Genomic DNA, 22,008 nt, shown 5'->3' with positions numbered 1-22,008 from the left:
ATAAAGCCCCAGGACCGGATGGAGTCCCGATAGACACCTACAAGGCCAATATCTCCCTCTGGGCACCGCTCCTGACTAATATGCTAAACAGCTATACTAAAAAGGGATTTCCATCGACCTGGCAGGAGGCGATTGTAGTGCCAATTTTTAAAAAGGGAGATCGTAATGATCTGAAGTGCTATAGGCCAATTTCACTTTTAGATTCTTTGATGAAAGTGGCTGGTAGAGTCCTACTGAATAGATTACACACATGGGCCAAGGAGGTTAATGCCTTCTCTAAAGTTCAGTATGGCTTTACTTCAGGCGTAGGCACAGTCGAACAAGGACTTAATCTGACCATAATTAGGGACAAGCACGTAGTGGCCAAAAAGGGAAATCTATTCATGAGCTTCGTTGATCTCAGTTCAGCGTTTGACTGTCTGAGTCATGAAGTGATGTGGGACACCTTAAAAGATGTAGGCATCGATTATAACATCCTTAATTTTTATAAAAGTATTGTATAGAGGGGCAGGGGCAAAAGTCCGCTTTGGAAAAAATGGAGAATGCATAAAGAAATTTGCAATAATTAAAGGTGTGCGGCAGGGCTGCATTTTAGCACCCTTTTTATTTAATTTGTATGTAAATAGTGTGGCAGCTTTTTTAATTGATAAAAAATTGGATTATCCTAAAATCGAAGGCGTTGTGGTACCGATATTACTGTATGCAGATGATGCAGTTATAATGGCGAGGACCCAAGTAAGTCTCCAAAAGGCGTTGAATAGCTTTGCGGGATATGTGGATGAAAGAGGCTTAAAAATTTATGTTGGGAAAACCTTTACCATGTGCTGCTCATCTAAAATGAATGTACCTTGTAACACCTTTTTAAACCAGTCAAAGATAGGACTTACTAACACCTTTTCATATCTAGGGATTATTTTTAATAAAAAAGGTACATTGTCCACTGCTGTAGCTACAAGGAAGTTAGCTTTTCTTCATGCCATCGGAGCAGTGAAACAGTTTGCAAACAAACTGGGGGGCAGACCGGTACGCGTCTTGCTGGAGATTTTTAAGGCCAAGTGCGTTTCGACTGCCATCTACGGGGCAGGCATCTGGGGGGTCGCAGATTGCTTAGAAATTCAAACATGTGAAAATGCCTTTCTGAGATTCCTGCTGGCTGTCCCTAAATCCACCTCTAGTTATGTTTGTCACAAGGAGCTCGCCTTCGTTTATATAACAGATTTAATCAAGGTTTCACTAGTCTTGCTATGGCACAAAGTGTGGTCTTCTACTGAAACTGAGTTTAACCGGGCCATTATTCTGGACTGTGTCAAACACCAAGGAGCTAAACACATTCCTTGGCTCGGTTACGTAAAGCGCTTTCTAACAGATATAGGTCACCCTGAGCTCTACAATGTTCCATCTACCTCATCCTCTTTCTCCAGAAAAGCACTGAAGGAGGCCTGTCTTGCACACTTGGAGGAGCAAGGTTGGCAGGTGGAGAGGATGAAGGTGTCTGTTATTCAACATCAATACCTTTTGCAGGGTCCAGGCATGCAGCCATATCTGTCATCAAATCAGTCCAGTTATAGTAGAATGTTGTTAGCACGTTTGAGAACTGGAACTTTCTTTAGGCTGGCCACTTTTCCAGCTATTAATGATTGGGCAAAAAATGTAATACCATGTCCATGCAATGATATCTCCTTGCATTCATCCATACACTACATTTTATTTTGCAAATTCTACTCGCATAGTAGGAGGAGATTTTTACTACCATTACTAAAACTGTGGGCCCTGAGACAATGTAGACCTGCTTTTATTAAGATTCAATTGTTGCAAGATGAAATGACTCTAAATGCGGTCTCAATGTTTTTAAAAAATATCCTTAGATGTCGATCCTCAATGTTATAATAATTTTAATGCCATTGTTATAATATCTCTGCTAAGACTGAAAATTGAATTTAATTGAAAAACACGGTGGCTTGTTCGATTAATTAATTAATTATGAATGTTTTTTATTGCACATATATGTATTTCTACGGGCTTTTATGATTTTTTAACAAAATCGAATAAAGCTATCTTTGACTTTACTGTCAGGAACCCTTTCACAGTAACTGCCGACAGCCCATCCCAAATCCCCAAAGAGAGCTCGCACCCACATAATGTATACAACTGTTCATGTTTACTAGTGTTACAAAGCTCCAGTAAAGATTTTTCTAACAATTAGGTTACCTCTTTGGCTTTTTGTGGATCAGTTTAATTTATTGTCATTTCTAATAAACCAGAACAAATAGAACACCCTTTATTGCCGACAACTTGGAGGGCTGGCAAGCTTAATGTACCCTAGCCCTCTCCCTCTAAAATCCCCACCCCAACATCCCTCTTAACTAGAACAACTGAACTTTGCTTGTGCTCTTGATATTATGAAAATGAATTAGTATTTACTGTGGAATTCAGCACCTCTTCTATAACCCATGAGTTTAATACACCCTGCTATCAGTGGTATTTGTAATGGCACAACCTAGAACATGCAATATTGCAGAAGATCTAAAGACAATATCATTAAATGTTAAAGGGCTGAATCACCCAATTAAATGCCGGAAAATATTTGAGTATTTAGCTAAAACCAAAGGGGACATAATTTTACTACAATAAACAAAATTATTTAAAGAAGATACTACGTTAATTAAGCATAATTGGATTTCACAAATTACTTGTTGTTAGAAACGGGACCCTGGCCGGCCAAGACTCGCGTCGAGGTCAGTCAGGGATCGCCATTTCTAAAGTCAGGGCAGGGGAGTCACACACCAAGGTAACCCCCACTCGCCCTCTAGGTAACGTGGCGCGAGCAGTCTAGGCTAAACTTGGAGGCGGTATGAGTTAAGTATTTGCGCACGCACCCCAGCAACAACACCCAAGGCCCACCACAAAGAAAGACTCCGCACAAGGATATATAAAAAATAGCCTTTGTATTATAATAAACAACACATTAGATAACACACGCAAACTTTACAATGTGCCTGGGGCACGGGCAGAATTTACAAGGGGAAATATGTACAGGACAGGGCCACATGGACCACTTTCAGGGGTAGGCACTTGTCAGAAAATAATACTTGTAGATACACACTTATGACGTAAACATTGAATGAATGATTAGCACCAAAATTATAAATGCAACACACATCCAGTAATCACTGGAACAGAGTAAAGACCTCCTACGCAACCCTAAAACACTGTAGGTAATCACGCAGGTAACTAGGACCTTCTCATCAGGACCTAAGGAAGGAATACCAACACCTAAGCAATTCACTCTTAGCAAAGGGAAGGAAACCTAAACATAAAATGAAACATCAGCAATCCTCTATGCAGGTCACATTTAGCAGAGTGGATAAACCTAAACAATCCTCTATGCAGGTCACATTTAGCAGAGTGGATAAACATCAACAATCCTCTATGCAGGTCACATTTAGCAAAGTGGATAACATAAAATGGGACATCACCAATCCTCTATGCAGGTCACATTTAGCAAAGTGGATAAACCTAAAATGGGACATCACCAATCCTCTATGCAGGTCACATTTAGCAAAGTGGATAAACCTAAAGTGGGATGTCAACAATTGCACATGAGGTGCAGGTTAGAACATTTTGCGCAAGAATCACATAGCAAGAAATTACAATGCGCGGGGTGCACATAGCACAACACTCACAATGTCCCTCAGGCCAACTGGCCTCGAAAGGGGCGGAATGCCCTGAGTCTCAGTGTCAGGGAGGTCTGCGCAGGCAGCACAGAACACAAAGCCTAAACGTGGCAACTGTCAACTAAGTGCTGGACAGTTGTTGAACAGAACTGGGCAACGTTGGAGCCAGGAGGGCTCAAGAACAAAGTGGGCAAGGAGCCTCTCAGGGGCTCACAAAGCAAATGTGCAAATAGAGCTTCAGCGCTCTCAAAATCATGGAAATGCCCCCAGAGCCTCTCAGGCTCGTAAATCAGTTAGGGCGTCTGAACCTCGCAAGGCTCGCAAACTCGCTGGTGGCGTGGAGCCTCTCGGGGCTCGGAATACGTAAATTGCCCCCAGGAGCCTCGGGGCTCCTAAATCAACACTGTGCCCACGTTGGAGTCCCTCACGGGGGACTCGTGAATCACATAATGCCCCCCGAGCCTCTCGGGGCTCGAATACAACAGCGCGCGCCAGATCGCGCTACGGGGGAGGGGCGGACACCGACAATGTGTCCCGACGCCCCTCTCCGCTGGCAGGCACTCACCGGTTGTCTCGCTGGCTGGAGGCGTCTCCTCGGCGGCCGGCGCGGGCTCTCCTTTACTCTGGGAGCCTCGAGGACGGAGCCGGCTGCTCCTCTCGCCTCCCGCCTGGCCTTGTCTCGCTCTCCCCTCCGCCTGACTTCCGCCGGGGCCGCCAATGGCAGCGCGGCCCTGGGGGTCAGGAGGCGGGACTTCCGGGTCGCTCTAGGCAGCGGCCCGGCAACAGCTTTCGCTCCCTCTCGGCTGCGGCGGTGATTTCTTGGCAATGCCGGGTGGGCACCGGCTTTTCAATGATAAGCAAAACGGGGCAATGCCGAGTGGCACCGGCCTTCAATTAAAAAGATAAAGCGAGGTGGCACTCGCTAATGCCGCAAATCGGCGAAATAGGACGGGCAGATGCCGGGTGGGCACCGGCTGCACACAAAGCGCTCCCAAGCGCTTAGGGGCTACAGAAAGCGCGCCTAGCGCTAGAAATATCAGCAAAGCGCTATTGAGCGCTGGGGCACAAGGAAAGCGCTCCTAGCGCTACAAATCAATTAAAAGTGCTTCCAGGTACAGCAAAGCTCCAGCAGGGTCTGGAGGCAGGCAGGGGGGGGCAAGGCAGGGCCAGAGCCAGCACACTGGGTCTCCAGGCAGGGAGACAGCCAAGTGGCGGTCCTCTTGGCCCCTGCAGCAGCAGCAGCCCCCTCTGGCAGGATCCTGGAAGGAAACCAAAGACAGGACAAATTGTATGGGGACACAGCCCCTTCTTATACAAAAAAACCCCTTTGTCTCAGGGTGCAGGGTGGGGGGAAAACCAGTCGCAGCTGGTTCTGAAGTACTCTGTTTACCTCAACCACCCTCTCTATTCACTGGCAGGGCTAGGGCCATCAGTCGCACTACAGGGGGTGGAGCCAGCATTGTCTGGGGAAAGTCCAGGCCCATCAGGGACCAGGTGCACTCCTCCCAAGCCATCAAGCATGCTAATCTCACACTCACCACCGGGCAGACCCATCCAGCCTTCCTGGAGCCAGGCTCACCAGCCAGCTCCAGCCAATCACACTGCAGACATATTTTACAGTAATATGCCAAGTACTAGAAATGGCATTTCTACACATGACACACACATGCCACATACACCATTGCAAAGCATTCATTCCCACGAACACGCACATACCAAATTCGAGCATGCACTCCCCACACATCAGGAACTACTAGGGACACAGACATTCCCCATACATCCCTATGGGAGAGCAGGCCAGCCTAACTACATGCACGCACTTTACTCTGGGACACAGAGAAAAAGTGCGCACAGACCAGAAAATCATCCACGCATATCACAGATCTAAAGTAAAAAGATTAGGGGTGAACCTGACTTAAGGGCCAAGTCCAACACAACCCCCTTCCAGCCAAAACGCAGGGCAGACCAATCACCACCGTGATGGACTTACCTGCTTGGGGCGATAAAACACGGACGCGGGCCCGCAACTGCAGGGACACCCTCCTGTTTTATGCCACTGTGAACCCCTGGGGTTCTTTCTAAAGCTATGGTAGGGACTCACTGGATTACCCCACTGGTACTCTCCAGCTGCCCTCGGCCAAGACCAGGCCCTAGGCCACCCAGGTGCCACTGGATCCTGCCAACTCACCAAGTGGGGGGTAGTAACCCCTGGCACATAACAGCCATGCTCCACTCTTCCTGTCTGCAAGACAGGGCTAGACTGCCACTGGTTCTCCAGCCTAGGGTCTACAACCTTAGGTGGACCAGGAGTCTCAGGGAAGGCTCTCCTCCCCTTACCTCTTCTCCTAGGGTTCCTCCTCCTCCTGCGAGGGGTACCCTCTAAACACCACTCTCCCAACCTAGGGTTTAACCCCTCAGGTGGTACCGGGGTCAGAGGTGGGCTTTCCCACCCTCTGCAACCCCTTCCAGAGTCCTGCTCCCTCCCAACCGGGGCGGTACCTCTGGAGAAAGAACTGGTTAGGATACTGGTTACAGTACTCCCACCCTTCAGGTCAGGCAAACCCTGAACCTGGACTTCCAACCTCCGGTCTAGAACCTTTGGTGGAATCACTGCCTGGCACTCCAGGACTTCTGAGGACTCACAGGTCACTCCCAAATCACTCCTTTCACTGGACCTCTGTACTCTCCCTCCTGGAGCAGTACTGCCAGACTCCACAACTACAGAAGCTCCGCTCACAGATGCTCCAGGTCCCCCACACACTAGGAGATCTCCCTCAAGTGGACTAACAGGTAAGCATAGGTCCCCACCCTGGTGTTCCCTAAAGAAACCATCCAGGCTCTGAGGCAGGGCTTCGGGCGTCTGGGGACTCTCGGTCTCACACTCACTTCCGCTCAACTGAGACAGACAGCAAGCCCCTACACCCTCCTCACTATACTGAGACCTAGCTGGGCTACTCTCACCCTCCTCCACCACGCTGGGTTGGAGAAAACCTGACCCACTATTATTGGAATCACTCGCTAGCGGCGCTAAGGAACCTCTTGCACCTTCCCATCGGTCTGCTTCTGCTGCCAGGGTATCTGGATCAATCAACCCAAATTCCAACAGGTGTTGGCGCAACTCTGGCAAACAACTATGGAGCACCTGCTCCCTTAGAACCAGATCAAAAAGCTTGGCAAACTCAGTTCCCATGTGAACCTCTAGCCAATCAGACAGTGCACACTGACAATCCTCCATAAAATCTTCCCAAGACTGGTGAGACAGTTTCCTAAGGTACCTGAACTGCAACCTATACTCCTCCTCTGGGGAAACAGGAACCATACTCGGGGAACTGGGAGTGGAACTGTCAACACCAACACTTAAAAAGCTGCCACCACTGGACTCCACCCTCCCTGGGGAATCCAGACAATTACACATGCACTCAGGGGGTAACCTACTCTCTTGGGCTATCTTCTCCCTGAACAAGGCCCTCTCAGCCTCTAGCTTGGCATGCTCCACCCTGAGCTGTTCCAACGCTAGCTGATACTCCCTCTCTTCCTTCCTATCCAACCACTCCTCTGGGGACAGGGAAAGGGATGGGGCGCTGGCACTGACACTGGACCCAGCAAGGGACTCCCTATCTATGGGGTCCTCACTCTCTGCTGACATCCATCCACTGTCATCACCATCCAACTCACATTCATCAACAGAATCTTCAGGGCTCCCCACAGACTCACCACCCTCATGGCGTGCGGCCCGGGCCCTATCTCTCTCACTGTGCTCAAGATCCCACTGACCCTTTTGCCATAGGATCAGGCTGTCCCTAAGCTGGGACTGAGTAACCAACTCACTCACCTCTATGCCTCCCTTTTCTCAGAATCTGACCAGCTCTAATCTACTGTACCTAAACAGACTACAGAGATCAAAAACTGGCTCCATTTTGGCGGACGTTCTCAGGAAAAGTTTGACACAGGGAACCTGGGGGTCTGAGCTAAACAGGAGAATACAATCACAAAATTCAGCAAGATTCCTATCTCAGAACTTGCACTCCACTGTCCAGCGTAACACATACTCATTCACACACAACCCTCCCCTCGGACTGCTAAGGCAGTTTCTACTACCCCTGATTCTCTCAACCTGACCACTAGCGACACAGGTACCAAACTCTGGGAGCAGGGCGGGGAACAAGGTACTGGACAAAACACAAAATGACACCTTTCAGGAGAAGCAAAACTGAACTTCCCTAAAAAACAATAATCCCCAAAATGTGGTTATCTAAAAAATGCAGAGCTTTGAAGTGTGGCCTGTCGCCACTGTGGTACAGCGCAAATACAAATTCTCATCCTCACCGCTTGCCGCCAATGTTAGAAACGGGACACTGGCCGCCCAAGACTCGCATCAAGGTCAGTCAGGGATCGCCATTTCTAAAGTCAGGGCAGGGGAGTCACACACCAAGGTAACCCCCACTCGCCCTCTAGGTAACGTGGCGCGAGCAGTCTAGGCTAAACTTGGAGGCGGTATGAGTTAAGTATTTGCGCACGCACCCCAGCAACAACACCCAAGGCCCACCACAAAGAAAGACTCCACACAAGGATATATAAAAAATAGCCTTTGTATTATAATAAACAACACATTAGATAACACACGCAAACTTTACAATGTGCCAGGGGCACGGGCAGAATTTACAAGGGGAATTATGTACAGGACAGGGCCACATGGACCACTGTCAGGGGTAGGCACTTGTCAGAAAATAATACTGGTAGAAACACACTTATGACGTAAACATTGAATGAATGATTAGCACCAAAATTATAAATGCAACACACATCCAGTAATCACTGGAACAGAGTAAAGACCTCCTACGCAACCCTAAAACACTGTAGGTAATCACGCAGGTAACTAGGACCTTCTCATCAGGACCTAAGGAAGGAATACCAACACCTAAGCAATTCACTCTTAGCAAAGGGAAGGAAACCTAAACATAAAATGAAACATCAGCAATCCTCTATGCAGGTCACATTTAGCAGAGTGGATAAACCTAAACAATCCTCTATGCAGGTCACATTTAGCAGAGTGGATAAACATCAACAATCCTCTATGCAGGTCACATTTAGCAAAGTGGATAACATAAAATGGGATATCACCAATCCTCTATGCAGGTCACATTTAGCAAAGTGGATAAACCTAAAATGGGACATCACCAATCCTCTATGCAGGTCACATTTAGCAAAGTGGATAAACCTAAAGTGGGATGTCAACAATTGCACATGAGGTGCAGGTTAGAACATTTTGCGCAAGAATCACATAGCAAGAAATTACAATGCGCGGGGTGCACATAGCACAACACTCACAATGTCCCTCAGGCCAACTGGCCTCGAAAGGGGTGGAATGCCCTGAGTCTCAGTGTCAGGGAGGTCTGCGCAGGCAGCACAGAACACAAAGCCTAAACGTGGCAACTGTCCACTAAGTGCTGGACAGTTGTTGAACAGAACTGGGCAACGTTGGAGCCAGGAGGGCTCAAGAACAAAGTGGGCAAGGAGCCTCTCAGGGGCTCACAAAGCAAATGTGCAAATAGAGCTTCAGCGCTCTCAAAATCATGGAAATGCCCCCAGAGCCTCTCAGGCTCGTAAATCAGTTAGGGCGTCTGAACCTCGCAAGGCTCGCAAACTCGCTGGTGGCGTGGAGCCTCTCGGGGCTCGGAATACGTAAATTGCCCCCAGGAGCCTCGGGGCTCCTAAATCAACACTGTGCCCACGTTGGAGTCCCTCACGGGGGACTCGTGAATCACATAATGCCCCCCGAGCCTCTCGGGGCTCGAATACAACAGCGCGCACCAGATCGCGCTACGGGGGAGGGGCGGACACCGACAATGTGTCCCGACGCCCCTCTCCGCTGGCAGGCACTCACCGGTTGTCTCGCTGGCTGGAGGCGTCTCCTCGGCGGCCGGCGCGGGGCTCTCCTTCACTCGGGGAGCCTCGAGGACGGAGCCGGCTACTCCTCTCGCTTCCCGCCTGGCCTTGTCTCGCTCTCCCCTCCGCCTGACTTCCGCCGGGGCCGCCAATGGCAGCGCGGCCCTGGGGGTCAGGAGGCGGGACTTCCGGGTCGCTCTAGGAAGCGGCCCGGCAACAGCTTTCGCTCCCTCTCGGCTGCGGCGGTGATTTCTTGGCAATGCCGGGTGGGCACCGGCTTTTCAATGATAAGCAAAACGGGGCAATGCCGGGTGGCACCGGCCTTCAATTAAAAAGATAAAGCGAGGTGGCACTCGCTAATGCCGCAAATCGGCGAAATAGGACGGGCAGATGCCGGGTGGGCACCGGCTGCACACAAAGCGCTCCCAAGCGCTTAGGGGCTACAGAAAGCGCGCCTAGCGCTAGAAATATCAGCAAAGCGCTATTGAGCGCTGGGGCACAAGGAAAGCGCTCCTAGCGCTACAAATCAATTAAAAGCGCTTCCAGGTACAGCAAAGCTCCAGCAGGGTCTGGAGGCAGGCAGGGGGGGGCAAGGCAGGGCCAGAGCCAGCACTCTGGGTCTCCAGGCAGGGAGACAGCCAAGTGGCGGTCCTCTTGGCCCCTGCAGCAGCAGCAGCCCCCTCTGGCAGGATCCTGGAAGGAAACCAAAGACAGGACAAATTGTATGGGGACACAGCCCCTTCTTATACAAAAAAACCCCTTTGTCTCAGGGTGCAGGGTGGGGGGAAAACCAGTCGCAGCTGGTTCTGAAGTACTCTGTTTACCTCAACCACCCTCTCTATTCACTGGCAGGGCTAGGGCCATCAGTCGCACTACAGGGGGTGGAGCCAGCATTGTCTGGGGAAAGTCCAGGCCCATCAGGGACCAGGTGCACTCCTCCCAAGCCATCAAGCATGCTAATCTCACACTCACCACCGGGCAGACCCATCCAGCCTTCCTGGAGCCAGGCTCACCAGCCAGCTCCAGCCAATCACACTGCAGACATATTTTACAGTAATATGCCAAGTACTAGAAATGGCATTTCTACACATGACACACACATGCCACATACACCATTGCAAAGCATTCATTCCCACGAACACGCACATACCAAATTCGAGCATGCACTCCCCACACATCAGGAACTACTAGGGACACAGACATTCCCCATGCATCCCTATGGGAGAGCAGGCCAGCCTAACTACATGCACGCACTTTACTCTGGGACACAGAGAAAAAGTGCGCACAGACCAGAAAATCATCCACGCATATCACAGATCTAAAGTAAAAAGATTAGGGGTGAACCTGCCTTAAGGGCCAAGTCCAACACTTGTTCACCGGCGGATCATAAAAGGAAGGGGGTGATCACCTTGATAGCTAAAAAAGTGAATGTTTCGTTAGAATCACAAACTCATGATAGCAATGGTAGACTTTTATTTACCCACTTAAGGAAAGGTGAGGATCTTATACACGTGGTGAATATATATGGCCCCAACACAGATGACCCAGAATTTTGGGAGGGTATATCAAAACCTATAGAGAATCTTCCTCAAGATGACCTCATCATAGTTGGTGGAGACCTTAATATTACGTTAGATCCAATAATTGATAGGCAATCTATTTGCTAATACCAGATAATCTTGTTACCTACTGGGATTCACACTCCACTGACCTGATACCCGATTCTTTATGGCCACAAGTATGGAAATGGACAACAAGCAATAAAATCCCCCCAGTACTATCTCAAACAAAATATTGGCTTTTGTCCAAGGCGTTTTGGACCCAGGCCCGACAACACTCTATGGGCATTCGGGACAAGCCACTGTGTTGGAATTGTAAAGAGGAAACTGGTGATTTAACCCATCTTATTCTACTTTTTAAGGCTGTGGTGTCCTTCTGGGACAAGGTTTTTTTTATTTCCTAGGTATTTAAATGTGAATTGAAAAGAGAGTTTTTTACACTAACTACTGGATTTTTAATGTTTGAAGCTTGTACTGATACAGATGAAGCCCTTTTGGACCTCTTACTTACATAAGCTGTGAAGATGGTACTTAATAATTGTAAAGATACACACAAGACTTCATATAAAGGATGGATGTACTGGGTTCTTCATCTAAGGGGTGTGGATGATATTGCGCTACAGAGCTCTCCATGGAAAACATCTTTTCAAGCATTGTGGAACACCTTAGACATTTATTTCAATACACACAAACCTCAATGAGCATTCATGCTTCGTTTGTAATCTCTGTGATATGATGTGCATGATATTGAATGCTCTGTTTTTCATTATTATTGTCTTTTGAGTGTTTATAAGTGTCTTTTCTAACAATTGTATATCAGTGCCATGAGTCTCTCAATATAGGTTCTCTTGTTGATTTTTATCGAGCTTTCTTTTTTCAGTTCCTTTTCTTTCTTTTCTTCCTTCTCTTCCTTTCCTTTCCTTTCTCTTTCTCTATTTCGTTTTTTATTATTGGTTTCCAAGGTTTGGAATAATAACGTTGAAATAATGCACAATTATATGTAATAATAGTTTGTATCTTTGGTCCGAATTTCTATATTGTACATCGCTCCAAACTTATTATGTTTGGTCATTTTTGTTTATTGTGAACATTTCAATAAAGCATTTGAATATAAAAACATTTTTATAGAAAATAAATATAAATATTTAAATGTGATTTACCATTTCTTGTTTTTTACTCACAATACATATTCATTTGCAGCCAGATAGCACTCTTACAGGTCGATGCAACTACCAATAAGCAAAGTGTGCAAAACTACAAACAAAAAAATATATATTTAACGAGTCATTATTAGAGTCTTATTTACAGAGTGAAGCACAAACCTATTTGTTTTAAATAACTTCCTGCACCTCTGAAAATGTCTACTCCAATACATTTAAGTATAAGCTTAAAATATCCTATCATGTCTACCAAAACGTTGTTACTTAAAATTGAAGAGGGGTTAAGCAAAAGAGAGGATTATTAACCTGAGTAAACAGAAAAAAAGGGTTTCTGATTGAGGGATATCACTTGTGTAATGTTTGTAGTCCTTTTAAAATATATATCGTGCGATTAACTGCTACAGAAAAATACTTATCTTCACATGTTTAAAACATGCTACTTCCCGATCTGCATTAACCCCAGAATGCACTTTTATTTCACCTTGTCCCATAGGAAAGTCTTTACATTCAACAGTTCCTATTCCAGCTAAATGTCATTCAGAAGTGCGTCTCTGTTTTCTTGAATATAGAATGTTAAGAATCTAATTGTTCATTAGAACTATGCTGTGAAGCTGAAGTAAAACACTGGGGAATAAATTAACAGACTGCTTCTGCTGTTGGATGGACATGTTTTGCTCAGCATGTCAGAAATTTATCTCACACGGACGAGGATGATATTTGTTCATTTATAGAAAATGTGTCAACATTTTAGCTTCCATCAAATGAGCAAAGTGTTTTCACTCAAACATGGCTCACTAAATCTAAGCAGGGGATTAGCGTTTTTCAGAGGTTAAAATCACCACGGCTCCTAAAATTATGTTGATATCGCTAATAAATGATTTCTATTGTGAAAAAGTATGCTATTACCCTTATTATATGCTCCTTTTTATTCCATCAAATCCATATCCAAATCAAAATCCAGGAATTCACTACAATGCATTTAAATGGCACGAAAACGTCAGTCTATTCACCAAACAAAATCCAACTGGTAAGCTCTTTAATAACTTTTCACCTAAACAGTCCCATTAAAAACAGGGCCTCATTACGATGTCCGTGGGAAAGACATCAATGGCATGTCGGTGTCAGTCCCAATGAGATCCTTGGCCGCAGTCAGACTACCGCATTACGATGCAGAGGGACTGACCGACAGCTTCCAAAGGTCTTAAGGAGCCTATCGGGTGGTTGGTCGGATCACATTCCCCACAATGGAGGAAGTGCCTTCTCTGACACTGCCATTGTGATTATGATTGACCTTTCCGCTAGCCTTTTCATGTTGATTCTTCCAACATGAAAAGGCTCGTGGAAAGGCTTATTTGGAACCCCTAGCAAGGCCCCTAACCCCCCGTGGCCCTACACTATGGGCCCTGAGGGGCACCTCTTGTGCCCCCCTTAAACATCCATGCAGCATGTGATAGGCACCGCAAGGTGCCTCTGTACAGTGCATGGATGTTTAAAAAGTGTGTATTTTCTACTGAGTCTTGTGCTGCGGATCACATCATAAGCCGCAATTTAAAGTATACATGGTCCGCCCGCCATGAAGGCGGTCATATCCAAATAATGGAAGCGGGACTGCCAACATTTTGTCGGCAGGCCCCATTTCCTAACGATGCCGGTTGGACGCTCGTCCGACGGGCATCATAATAGGGCCCATAGTGTCTAACAATTTTGTGAACTTAACCCCACTTTTTAAGGGCTTTATTTGCAACATCCGTATTATCAAAGAAGGAGGGCACTCCCACCTAGGTATTGATCAGGTTGCAATAGGGTCCTCAGCTTCTATGCAAGCCCTCTGACTTCAGCTCTTTCAATAACTTCTGGAGGCCTCATTCCTCTTAACCCGCGCACCTGGGGATAATGTTCCTAAAATCAATTCTCATGAAAAAGTACTGATTGCATGGAGTAACATCTGAGCCTAAGGGATGGAGACATCGACAGTAAATACATTGAAAGGGGGCTGATGGAGACCTGTAGACAGAGTAATACAGAATATCAGGTGGACAAATAAAGGCCTATGATGGACTGTAGTTTTTTAATATAAAGCAAACTGGAAACTGTACATTCTCTTTGCGAACAGGAATATCTAATAAATAATCATTCTTAGAAAGTCTCATATGCTTTTTTTCTTTTACAGACTGTTTAACTTTAAAGCATTTCAGGAACTGGTTGCAGAATGGCACGGTGATTCGAGAGATTACTATGAGGAAATTAAGCAGGGATTCGCCTTCATTGATCATGGTAAACAAAACATTATTAAATGACATTATTATATGGTTTCTATTTTCAATACAATTGTGCAAGATATGCATGGTAATTTGGAACAAACAGGAGAATGCTCCATTCAGTAATTGATGACCATGTATACTCTAATGTATTGAACTGTTCCTCAAAACAATAATATGGCAAACATATGTTATATACCTTCAGAGTATACCACTTGGTGTACTCAACACTGTGCACCCAACTAATGGACCCTATGGGTTCCTTTGTGATGCCAAAATGTTTATATATTCAAAAATAATTTGACAGCAAGTTAGTTGCATGTCTCTACATTTAATGACACTTGCAAAAAACACAGTTGATGGACAGAATGCAGAACAATGTCTTACATTCACCCCAGTACAAAGATCTGGGACTAAATCCATCGTTTTTTTGCACTCCACACCACCCTAGGTCAGACAATGGCTATATGCAAATCAGCCTTGACCCTGTGCCTCATGGGAACAGTCAACCCCAAACTACCAAGCCATGTCTTTCCTAGACCGGAATCAAGCATCCAAGGACCGGTTTCTGGCTATCAGCCTTCTTCAGCCTGGATAGCTTGACTCTAATGATGTGGAGTGCCTGGGACTCACGTCTGAGTAGACCCAGCCCACTCGGGGTGAAAATTGCAAAAAACACAGTTGATGGACAGAATGCAGACAATGTCTTACATTCACCCCAGTACAAAGATCTGGACCTAAATCCATCGGTTTTTTGCACTCCACACCACCCTAGGTCAGACAATGGCTACATGTAAATCAGCCTTAGGCCCAGATCTTTGTACTGGGGTGAAAGTAAGACATTGTTCTGCATTCTGTCCATCATCTGTGTTTTTTGCAATTTTCACCCCCGAGTGGGCTGGGTATGCTCAGACGTGAGTCCCAGGCTCTCCACAACACTGGAGTCAAGCTATCCAGGCTCAAGAAGGCTGATAGCCAGAAACCGGTCCTTGGATGCTTGATTCCGGTCTAGGAAAGACATGGCTTGGTAGTTCGGGCTGGACTGTTCCCATGAGGCACAGGGTCAAGGCTGATTTGCATATAGCCAGTGTCTGAACTAGGGTGGTGTGGAGTGCAAGAAAACGATGGATTTAGGCCCAGGTCTTTGTACTGGGGTGAATGTAAGACATTGTTCTGCATTCTGTCCCTCAACTGTGTTTTTTGCAATCTGCATTTAATGAGGCACTTAATTCTGAACAATTATGAATCTTCTAATTACAAACCTGTAAACGTACGTGGACAAAAACTTCCGGATCCCTAGGTCATGTGGTTGGCTTTCTAATAGACATTAGACAGACGATCCGATTGTAAATCAACAATGCTCATTGCAACATTTTGAACCCGAATTCTTAGATGCATATCACTAAAGGTACACAGCAAATATAAAACAACCAAGTATCGAAACGCAAAATCAAAATAAACCCTCCAGTCTTACAAATGCTGTTTGGGAGTTAAATTCTGAAATACAACGGGATAGTGCCATTGCCTGAATGTGAGCTTGAAACACGTGTGCAAAGGAAACAAAAACAGAAACAAAACAATGAATAGGTTAAGTGTCAATCTGTATTTACACATATTGTACAATCACAATTGCAGATTAAACACAATATTGCTTCCATGAACAGGTGGATTCCATTAACCAAAAAAGACTTTTAAAACATATGACACACTGCTACGTGACAAATATCAATGCATGTTAATGAGCGTCACCATGTTTATTAGAAACAAATGTAAATGTAAATGTATTGCGATTTATATAGCGCACTTATCACCCGAAGGCATCAAGGCACTTGCTTAGGGAACCCGTCCTGGTATTCCCCTGTGAGATACCCCGGCAGGGTATCCGCAAGGTGAAAGCCAGGCATCCCGCCGCGAGGGGCCGTTGCGGAGATTAAGCAAGCTATTGCCCAGAGTCGCAGAGTGTGAACCCGTGAATTGAGTAGGCACCGGAGCGAGAATTGTCAAGTCCATGGACATTTTAGGACTCAAGACCCCGCCGAGCCGGGAATTGAACCCTGGTCCCTGGCTGACCTCTGCTTCCAGGTCTGCCTCCTCTAACCAGTGAGCCACACTTCTTCTTCAAACAAGGCATTGCTAGTTTATCATTAATCTTTTGGCAATTAAGTTATCTAAAAATCTGATCCAAAAGGTTTCTCTTTGCACTAAGATTTTGTGTTCAATAAAGTTTGCTTGTGTGGTTAATCTCTATAAAACTGTAAACCGAATTTGAGCTACGTTATGATTGTTGTCGAGCCAATGCGTCACTAAACAGGAATTGCGATTCTTGGCTCTGATTATACTCTTGTGTTCTGTGCGTCTTATTTTAATTTTGTGTTCCATTTTGCTAACATACAGTTGGCTGCAAGAACATCTAATTGCATAAATTAATAAATTAATGTGTCTGACTTACAGTCCGAAGTATGACGTAACTTGATGGTTTTCCCTGTCTGTGGATGTGAATACATGTTTCCCATTATGACGTTACTAGAGTGTATGCAATTGAAGCATTTACAAATTCCTTTGTGGTTTTCTATCTGTGGAATGAACAGTGTCTTTAACATTCCTTTGAGATTTTTGGAATGTGCATGTGCAAATAAAGGTTTTTCTTTGAAGAGGTCCCCTGATCTGATTCTAGTTCCAGCACTTCCCATCTCCTGTTGATGATTCATTTAATGACGGGTGACTGTAGGAAGCTTTGTTTCTGTGTGAGTAACCCCCGAAATTGTTGCCAAACTACTGATGAACTTCGACTTGCTGTGCCATGGGTCCCTCCCAATCAGGTTCCAGGGCCTGCGTTCTTTCCCCAAAACTATACCTTGTACACCCAATAGGAACTTTCTGGCCACAGGTCAGCCCCTGGTAAATGGTACCACAGGTACCCAGGGTACTATGACCAGGGAAGGCCTCTAAGGGCTGCAGCACTTATTGTGCCACCCTTAGAGGCCCTGTACCTTTACACTCACACACTGCCTTTGCAGGTTGTGTGTTTTGTTGTAGAACAAAGGGAAGAGTCGACACAGCACACATCCCTGTGTGCCACGTCCACAACTCACTGTCCTGGCATGGATCAGTCACCCTTCTAGCTGGGTAACCTATACCAGTGCTGAGGGTACAGGTGCATCAGCCCTATAACCCTACAGTGTCTAAGCCCATTCTTAGACATTGTAAGTGCAGGTCTGCCATTAAGAGTATATTGTGATGCGAGTTTGTCATTACGAACTCCACAGCACCATAATGTCTACACTGAAAACTGAGAAGCTTGGTGTCAAACTTCTCAGCACATTAAACCCACACTGATGACAGTGTGGGATTGAATGAAAAATGCACTCAGAGAGCATCTTAGAGATGTCCCCTAAAAACCGACCAGCCTCTGGTGGGTTCTGTGACTGGTACACACCAGCCTGTCACCACAAAACATGTTTCTGGACCCTTATGGTGGGAGCCTTTGCTCCCTGAGCCCAGAAACAAAGCCTTTCCTGGACAGAGGTGTTCACACCTCCCCAGGCCATGAAGAGCCATCTGTGGCAGAGGAGCTTCAAAGGCCTGGCAGCCTTTGTAATGCGACCCTCTGCCTCTTTTGCTAGCAGGAGTAGGCCTCCTTCCTGTCTCCCCTCCTTTTCAGCAGGAAGACAGGTAGGAAACATTAGCCAGCCCAGAAAGTGTGCCCACCTCTGCCAACTCCCCCCTCAGGAGGGGGAGGCGAGGTGAAGCCCACTCTTCAGTGCCCGCCATCTTACAGATGGCAGGCACTCCCCAATCAGGATTAGGGACTGTGCTCACCCCCCATATGGGGTAATCACACCAAGGGTGTAGTCATTCTAAGAACCCTAAAACACCCCCTAAATACAGTATTTTGTGGTTATCCCTGAACTAAGAAGTCAGACAAGAAGAAAAGAAGAAGAAGGATTGAACAGCTGTGCCGAAGCTAACAAGTGGAGGACGCCCACTGACTTGGCCCTGGTCCTACCAGCCTGTCTCCACCTCGAACCTGCTCCAGCGAAATCCCAGTGTGTCCTGCAGCCAGCAACCTCGACAAACCTGGAGGACCTGCCTGCCTTCAATTCCAAAGACTCTGTCTCCCGTGAACACCGGATTTTGTTCAAACAACAGACTCTGCACCCAAATCCCATGGCCCGAGTTTGAGTGGCACAACACCCATTCGAGGTCCCCCTGGTGATCCTGAACCCCAGATCCAGCAACCAGTGACCTGCCTCAAGTCTCCAGCTGATGCCTACAGTCTCAAACCGGAAGGGCACCCCAACCGCGACCAGGATCTGGTAAGAAGATCTGACCCTAAAAGGCACCCCTGCACCCGACCCCGCATGGCCTTGGGTGGCCCAACCAACGATGCCAAACCAAACCCCAAGATCCCAACTTACCTCTCCAAGTGGTGGTCGCACCCAGAAGACCTTTGTCTCCGAGCCTGCAGTGCTTTTGCAATCAGGGGACTCCCCCATGAAAGCTACAAGGCTTCCGATGCCAAAACAGCACTCTGCACCCAGCTGCCCCAGTCCCGCTGAGGGTGCATCTTTTGTGCTGGCCCAAAACCCCCTTTTCCCTGAGCTTAAGTCCAGGAGATTTGCTCCCACAACCCAGTGGCCTGCTCATCAGCAGCCACCAACCAGTGACCCCCTATCCCCCATTGGATAACTTTGGGCCTCATAACTCTGCACCTGGCACCCTAGTGTCGTTGAGGGTGTAACAAGTGTGCATCCTTGACCCCTGGGGCCCCTGAGTCTAACCCCAGACACCAAACCCCCAAACAAAGTACTTACCTTTAAACCAATAACACTATTTTCCTCCATAGGATAACATTGACTGTTCTTCTATGAAGGGTTCCGAAGTGTGGAGTTGGAAAACTTAAAGAAATTCCTTAAAATTGTTCTAAGACACAAACAACGCTTTTACTTACCTGTTTACAGGAACTGTCCAAGTGCAGTATGCAGGTATACTGCACTGTGTAAGAAAAGTAATCTCAAAAGTAACTTAAACTGTAGTTTTACAAAAAATCCTATACAAAGTATATGTGCTGTATTCTGAAAAGCACTGCATTATCAGTAACACTACTGTAATCAAATCAAAGTACATTTACAATTGCAATTCAAACAATTTACAAACTGCATTACTGTAAAGTATGTATTGCTTACCTGTGCCAGGCTTCCTTGGTTATAGAAAATAAAATAACTAAAAGAATATTTGTATACACCATTGAGTGTGTGAATTAATTTACTGACTGAGTGTGTACAACAAATGCTTAACACTGTCTTCTGATAAAGCCTTACTGCTCGACCACACTACCGCAAATAGAGTGAGGTGCTATCTACTTAACCTCTGCCTACCTTTTGGGTTCCACTGGACTCTGTACACACTATAACTCACTTTGGTTTATTATATATATTGAGCCCGCTTCCTATAATGACTTGGTTGAACATTTCACTACATAAACCTCTTTAGATTGTGTAGGTTTGATTGAGTGTTGTAATAGGCTCCTACGTTCCATGGTTTGCACTCTTCAAACAGCTTTATCCAATACCCCAGCTCGGTAAATTCTTTTCTCATATTGTGAATAGAACTCCTGTATGGAACAATCACACGTCTGTTTCTGAAGTGATCTTTTTAACCCTGATGAACCGAGACATAGGTAGGTGTTGCTTTAGTGCTGGTGGATGGAAACTATAATAATGTAGAGCACTGTTTCTGTCTGAGAGTTTTTTAAAGACTCTTATCGTTAGACCCTTTGGAGTCCTATCCAGTTGAATGTCCAAAAAATGAATGCTGTGTTAACTCATATTGTATGTGTATTGGACATGAGAATTCTGTTGGTTCAGTTCCATAATGTTTGCCACCAATGACTTTTGTGTACCTTTCCAAACTCGAATATCATCTATGTAACACATGCAAGAGATTGAATTGTCCGACCATATTCTCTTCTCATAAATGTATTGTTGCTCGAATTTGGCCATGAAATTATTGGCATATGATTGAGCCCCTGAGAAGCCCATAGATGTGCCCATCCTCTGTAAAAAACATGAATTGTCTCATGAAAAATAACTGTAAAAAAGGCTGAAATGGGGAAGTTCCTAAAGAAAAATCTTGTTAACTTTGACATCTTCACTGTTGAGTAGCATCCATTAATTCACCTCCAGTCCCTCTTCATGCAGAATCAACGTGGACAGAGAGACAACATCAGTTGTACATAAGCACAAATCTTGGCTAGCTGTGTATTCTAATTCCATTAGCCTATTTAAACAATCTGTGGTGTCACAGATGTACGATTTCCATGTTCTAACCAATGGCTGGAAAAGTAGTCCAGATATTTCTAGATGGGTTCGTGTATAGACCCACAACCTGCAACTATAGGTTGAATGGGGGGATAATTCGGATACTTATACATTTTCGGTAACATGTAAAAACGTGGTCTTTTTGGGATAATCCATTAGAAGAATTGTACGTGTGTTGTCAGTAATCCATCCTATCTCCAATGAATTGTCTAATAAATTATCAACGTTTTTATGAAATCTGCGTAGGATCATTATCCAACTTGATATATATATCTTCATTCATTACAAGGGTATTAACTTTTTGTCCGTAATAGGATCTATTCATGATCATCAGGAGCCCCATCCTTTCAGCGGACTGAAAAGTAATATTCTTATCTTTTTACAATTGATTCAACATCTTGAGTTCCCTTTGTGTCACATTTTTATGTCTTGTGCTCTGGTACTGCAACCCTTGCAAGTCTTTTTTGACCAATGTTTCAAAGGCATCTAAGGATTTGTGTGAGTGAGGTGCCACAAACATACTTTTGGGTTAAATTCTTTGTATTCCAGTTCATCTAAACTAGTTTCAGTAGAACGTAAAATGTGGACAACCCAGCGTAGACGTAATTTCCGTATAAATTTGAAGAAGGAAATTTCAATCTCCAAAGCTTTTGTGTGGTAGGTAGAAAAAAAAGTCATCCCTTTATTGACAACAGACAATTATGCATACAATAGTTGTCTAGTAGATATATTCGTAACTAGACCTTTGTCTGACTTCTCAGTGTCCAACCCTGATTGCTTGTTTTTCCTTGGTCCTCTACTAGATTTGTGTTTTATATCAGGGAAGAACCCATTCGTAGGGAGTATGGCTTGAAGCTAAAAATGTTACCTTGGAAGTTGTTGGTACTGAAGTGGAAGTTAACGATTTCACAGTGAATGGAGGTGCCTGCCGTGTCAGTACATGTGTAGGTGATATATCCTCGTCTGTAACTACACTTTTTTAAGAGGACAATGCATTAGATTTTTATAAAACATGTCGTTGCACATAGGCATTATCCCATGAGTAGACCTCCTCCAGTTTGTAGTCTCTTGTGTTCCTTTTAAACTTACGAAGCTTGCGTTCATGAATCTCTCTTGCATGATTGTCCAATTTCTCTTAATGTCATTCAGAG

At 45.5% G+C, this 22,008-nt stretch overlaps 1 protein-coding gene and 1 pseudogene across 3 annotated transcripts in view; one reads left to right on the top strand and one right to left on the bottom strand.

Moving 5' to 3' along the window:
* Positions 1-22,008, top strand: part of LOC147711653 (uncharacterized) — a 275,141-nt gene that overhangs the window by 220,946 nt on the left and 32,187 nt on the right. For all 3 annotated transcript variants that reach the window (XM_086920219.1, XM_086920217.1, XM_086920216.1), the window contains one exon: positions 14,450-14,553. In XM_086920219.1, the coding sequence (XP_086776345.1) occupies positions 14,450-14,553 (104 nt within the window). The remainder of the gene's footprint in view (positions 1-14,449; positions 14,554-22,008) is intronic.
* On the bottom strand, positions 5,644-14,145 carry LOC147711654 (uncharacterized; annotated as a pseudogene).

Source organism: Lissotriton vulgaris, chromosome 5 (assembly GCF_964263255.1).
Source record: "Lissotriton vulgaris chromosome 5, aLisVul1.2, whole genome shotgun sequence".
Classification (NCBI taxonomy): Eukaryota; Metazoa; Chordata; class Amphibia; order Caudata; family Salamandridae; genus Lissotriton; species Lissotriton vulgaris.
The sequence above is the reverse complement of the archived record's forward strand: the minus strand, read 5'-3'. Positions and strand labels throughout refer to the sequence as shown.